This window comes from Gavialis gangeticus, unplaced genomic scaffold, assembly GCF_001723915.1.
Source record: "Gavialis gangeticus isolate Ggan-Ray unplaced genomic scaffold, GavGan_comp1, whole genome shotgun sequence".
Classification (NCBI taxonomy): domain Eukaryota; kingdom Metazoa; phylum Chordata; order Crocodylia; family Gavialidae; genus Gavialis; species Gavialis gangeticus.
This window is the reverse complement of record NW_017729033.1, coordinates 62996141-63001637: the sequence shown is the minus strand read 5'-3', so window position 1 is coordinate 63001637 and position 5497 is coordinate 62996141. Positions and strand designations below refer to the sequence as shown.

Sequence of the window (5497 nt, the reverse complement as noted above, 5' to 3'; positions counted from 1 at the left end):
AAAGAACAGGAAGTCAGCTGGGGTCAGATGACCCCAGCAAGACAATCAATCATCCAAACGTAACTTGAACGTATCCAGAGTAGGAGCTTGTACCACTTCTGGGGGCAGTCTATTCTAGACTCTGAAGACTTGGACAGTAAAGTTCTTCCTTATGTCCAGTCTAAAACAGCCTTCCAGCAGTTGGTGGCCACTGGACCTTGTTTTCCCCTGGGGTGCCCTGGTGAACTGACACTCTCCCAGATCTTGATGCACACCCTTTATGTATTTATAGGCTGCCACCAAGTCCCTCCTAAGCCTATGCTCTTCCAAGCTGAGGAGTCCCGTAACTCTCAGGCTCTCCTTATAAGGCCTGCTCTCTTGACCTCTGATCATGCACATGGTTTTCCATTAGACTCTCTTGAGCTTCTTCATGTCTTTTTTAAATTGTGGACCCCAGAACTGGATGCAGTATTCCAGCTGCGGCCTCACCACGGCCAAATAAAGCAGGAGAATGACAACTTGGGTCTTGTTTGAGATGCATCGGTATAGATGCAAGCCAGGGTTTTATTTGCTTTGCCAGCTGTGGGATTGCATTGGTATTTCATGATTGACCACAAGATGAATATGACCCCCAAGTCTCTTTAATGCTAGTCTACCTTGATTAACAGCCAAATTCTGCTAAACTAATCTTGCTGATACTTAAGACAGATTATTTAACAGCTTTCCTCTGATGGAATAACTTTATCCACCACTGAAATGCAACAGCTTATTAAAAGACAGGGGTGCTGGCTTTGGGAAATAAACACGCATAAAATCAAGAACATCTAATTTATTTATACTGCATGGAATCCAACATTTAACGTATGATTACATTAGACAAGTCATCTCTCAACAGTGACAAGAATATGCTTGACAAAATTATGGAATCTGTAAAACAACTTACAGTCTTTTCCATTTATTTTGACACACTGCAGCAAGAATTGGTCAAAACAGCCAAAGGTCTCCCCAATTCTAGCAGCCCATGGGATGAGCATATCTAAGGAACCCCCATTCTGTAGCCAACAGCATAAAGTGGAGTGATGAGGCATCACGTGTCCCACCTGCTTTCGAATCCTCAGCCAAAATGATCGAGTACTTATTTACAAGTGGGCAACTTTGGGAGTCCACAACTCCTGTCTCTGGAGCAGGATGCCCGAGTACTCTGCCACCAGACCCCCAAGTTAGAAACAGGCATATCTGCAGGAATAAAAAAAAAACAAAAAAAAACACTACTTCATACAAAATACAACTGAGCTATCAAGATGATCCAGAGATCAAGAAAAACCTTCTGAATGAGTAGCTCTGCAATTAGAAAATGCAGCAAGTGTTCCTAAATGCATCTAATAAAATAAAAATTACAGAAATACATTTGTTACTGATCAAATACATGCTTTGAGGACCAACTGTATTTAGGATGTTTCCATTCTACAGGGGAAGAGGTGGAGAAAGGCATTTATTTAGTTTAGAAACAGCTGCTTCATTCGCAATTTAGTTTATCAGCATCTTTACTGAATAGATGATCATTAATGACAATTTTCTTAAGATGGTTGTTCATTTGTAATATTTTAATAGAAGCTTATCACAAGCCTATTTATGTCCAAGTTTACATAAGTACTTTAAAGACCATTAAACTGCTTTAGATATTTCAAGAACTCACTTTCATTGCAAGCATGTTAAAAAGCAAATACATCTACCTTTCATATTAAAAAAAAAAAAAGACACAGGAAGTTTGCTAGTTATTTTAAAAACAAAACTATTGTTCAGGTTTCCTATTCCCGAGCATAAAGCAACCCGAGACTCCTTCTGCAATGAGTTCCATACAAACTGACACCTGCATTCATGCAGAGCCATTTGCAGGAGCAACCCTAAGCTTACATATTCAGAGAACTTTGACCTGTATACATTGGGCTAAAATTGAGACATTAAGTAGTCACTATACCTCATTTTATACTATACTATAATATGCTGATGTTGGGCAGCTGTGTGCATGTATAACTATCAGTGAAACATTTGTTTCAGGGGATGGGGGTGGGAAAAAAAGACAAGCAGCAATACAGAACCAGGTAGACATAAAAATAGCTGAGTCCTGCAGCCAACTGGGCCCCAATCCACCATTAATTCCTTTAGTATGTGTTATTGAGGCGTGTATCCCATTCTACATAGAAAGCATTAACCTGAAAAAAAAAAATCTCTCTTCACTCCTTTTGTTTGTCACATCCTTACATTTTATAGTAGTATCTGAATGTATAAATACTTAATGCACAGTGCAAAAATATTTATGATTTGTGTTTCCTGAAAGTGAGAGCTTTAAACAAGGCCAAACGGAAGTATGGAAAATGGATATCAACTGTCCTGAAAAAGTGCTTGAATGCTACTCTTAACAAACTCAAATACTGAAGAGGTTTATGTCAGGACATGCACTAAGGCTATGAACAGATGGAGCATTTATCCCTCGGCGAGTTGTGCCTGTGTGAGTCCCGGAACAGAGAAGTGCTGAGACCAGCATGTACACACTGTCCTTCCAACCATGGTCTGGTAAGTGGCTGAAGGCACTGCCACCAATTCAATCCCAGAACAACTGTTCAGATGCACTGTATGATGGCCCAGGACAAACTGTGATCTCTTCTTACCCTAGGAGCCTTTTTAGTATTTGTCCCAGAATACCACAAACACAGACATGTGAATAATTGCACTCTGTCCTGGAATAAAGTGTTTGTCCCCGAAGAAACCATGACACTCATCTGCAGCCTCCAATCAGAACTGAGGTAGCTGCAGCCACACCCAGAACATGACTATCAGCTAGTGCTACCATCTTCATTCCCACAATGTGGACAGAGCCAGAGCCCCCAAATAACTCAACCAGAACATAACTGAAGCCTAGCAGAAAGCCAATCTGTTCACTTCAAAGCAGACTGTCCAACAACTAACTGGCCCCTTCCAGAAAGTACATTGGCAGACTACACATAGCAGCAATCCCCAGAAGGCATACCGTGATGCTTCTGCCATGCTTGCGGCATGCTAATGTGTACCACAAAAACCGGGCTGGGTCAGGCCCCGGCCACACCAGATCCAGCTGGTAGGTATGTGCTGACAATTTTAATCCAGAAATTAAGCATGTCCCAGGTATCAAAACCTGGGCAGACACTGACACCGAGCATGGGCTGCAGGGTGAGAGCAGGGGCATAAGGATGCCCCCGAGGTGGGGCCGCCCCAACTGCCCCCTCAGCTCCACAGCGGGTTCAACTGCCAGGCAGCGCAGAGCAGACCTGACACAGGGAGGGACCGGGCAGACGCCCCCGCAAACCGCCCTCACGCCCCCACCACAGGGCCCAGGCGGCCCTAGCAGCCGCACGCCGGTCGAGACAGGCCAGGAGGGCTGGGGCCTCCCAGCCCCCGAGCCCGGTCGCAGCAGGCCGAGGCGGAGGCGCGGGGAAGCCGGCGCACGACGCTCACAGGCGCTCCCGGGCCCGCACTCACCGCGGCAGGCACGGCCCCGCAGGCAGAGCCGGTAGAGGCCGCCCCAGCGCGGCCCGCACCCGGCCAGAGCCGGCATCATCCTCCTCCGCCTTCACACGCAGGGCCAGGCGCCGGTAGCGGGAGGACTGGAAGGGACGGGACTAGCCTGGGCGGGGCGAATCGCCCCGCGCCGGCCGCAAGCCCCCTCACCCCACCCAGGGCGGGTGGGACCCGGATGTTAAACAGCGCCGGCTCCGTCCACTCGTCCCTATTGCGCATGCGCGCGGCCCCCACCGGTGAATTGCCAGGACTGAAGAATGTGCGGCGTCACCTGACGGCCTGGGCGGTGCCTGCTCGCTCCCGCCCGGGGTCCGGGGTGCACCTCGCAGACTCGCTTAGCGCCTGAAGGAGCGCAGGTGCCAACCACCCGGCAGTCCTCGTACGGAAGGAGCGGTGGCTACCCGGTGCCGCCGGGTAGCCCCAGCCCCGTGCTTCCGCTCCCCAAGGAAGAGCCTGAGCTTTCCCGGGGCAGCGCCGTGTCCCGGCCCCCGCGAGGGAAGCGCTGCCGGCCTCCGAGGGCCGCCCTTTTAGGCAGAGAAGCTGGTGTAGGGTCTCCTCTCCGTGGAGGGGGCAGCCGGCAGTATCCCTGCCCGGGAGTCATCGCGCCCCACAGTAGAGACAAGCGACACGATGTATTACAAAAACAAATCAAGCGCAAGAAACCAGTTCCTGAGCCACAGGCACAGCTCGAGAAAGCACCAGACCACGGACCTGGTCTGATCCCGCAGGGTCAGTCTGAAGCTGCAGTCCAGGTCCAGCTTCAGGGCTCCAAATGCAGCCTCTGAGCCTGCCCATGAGAACCTTCTTCACCCCTGAGCTCGGTTTTCCAGCCTCCCTGGCTTGGGGACCCAGCCCCTCCTTTGCTCTTTAGTCTTCCCAGGTACAAATTAGGCCTCTGCATTTTTACCCATCTGCATTTTGCGTAGCAGCTTCTGTTCCATCCAGGAGAACACAAAACACCAGACTCCCCCACTGCTTGCAAAGAACATTTTTTCACAACAATTGAGTTGGTCTAATGAACGCTATCCCATTTACCCAAAGAGTCTTGTCTGCCCAGGTACAAGTCATACACTCAAGGCAGGCTTAAGTGCCTTTGCCAGGCAGGCTAGCATAGTGTAAAAGTGATGCAAGCATGCTGGTCCAAAACCAACAGAGGCAAGGATTTCTTAAGGCAATCTTTTTTTATTGGGCCAACTATAAAGCTGGGCTAAAGTTAGACGAGCTTTTGCATGCAAGACATTCTTCCTCCTGTCTGGCTCTTAACATGCTTCATTCATCACGTCCAGGAGGGGCATAGATACCTAGATTTCTTTAATGCAATAGGCACTGCAGTCTCTGCTGTTTGAGTTTGACCAACTAGGTGCTAGGCTTCTTTTAAAATGCAAGTATATCATTGCTTCTTGGCAGTCACATAGAGGACCAGTGCACAAGCTAAGTCACATGCTAATTCTCAACCTTTATGGGGTACTGGCTGTAGCTGTGTTGTTCTAAGACAGGGGCAGGCAATTAGTAAGTGGCCCTCTGCCCAAAATGAGTTTCATCAAGCCATCAAGGGCCACATGACAGGCAGCCAGAGGCAGATAAATATTAATTTTCTAAAATTTTAGGGGCTCCACGGGCCAGATAGAATGGCCTAGCAGGCTGCATTTTGCCCACCCCTGTTCTAAGGACATAAACAGATAAGGTTCTTTGGGTAAATCCAATATTTTTTATTAGACCAACTAAAATAGTTGGGAAAATTCTTCTTTGCAAGCTTTTGAATACAAAACACCCTTCTTCAGGCTGAGGAAGCATCAACCTTTGACTCTAAGTGTGAACAGTTGGGGGGCTGTTCAAGTTAATCACTCCCACCTTACTAACACAACCTTAGCTGAACTATAAAGATGCATCAACATTACAGTTAATATCAAATACCATAACAAACAGGCACAAGAACCATACAACTGAACACAGCTTCACACTA

The 5497-nt window shown here is 48.0% G+C and overlaps 1 protein-coding gene across 2 annotated transcripts in view; it reads right to left on the bottom strand.

The window, feature by feature from the left end:
• The window catches only part of SLC30A9 (solute carrier family 30 member 9), a 91416-nt gene extending 87783 nt beyond the window's left edge, over positions 1 to 3633 (bottom strand). The window contains exon 1 of one of the 2 annotated variants that reach the window (XM_019526200.1): positions 3496 to 3633. In XM_019526200.1, coding sequence (XP_019381745.1) covers positions 3496 to 3574 — 79 coding nt within the window. In that variant the 5' untranslated portion in view covers positions 3575 to 3633. The remainder of the gene's footprint in view (positions 1 to 3495) is intronic. The other variant, XM_019526199.1, reaches the window with a different exon arrangement.
• Between the last annotated feature and the right edge of the window lie 1864 nt (positions 3634 to 5497).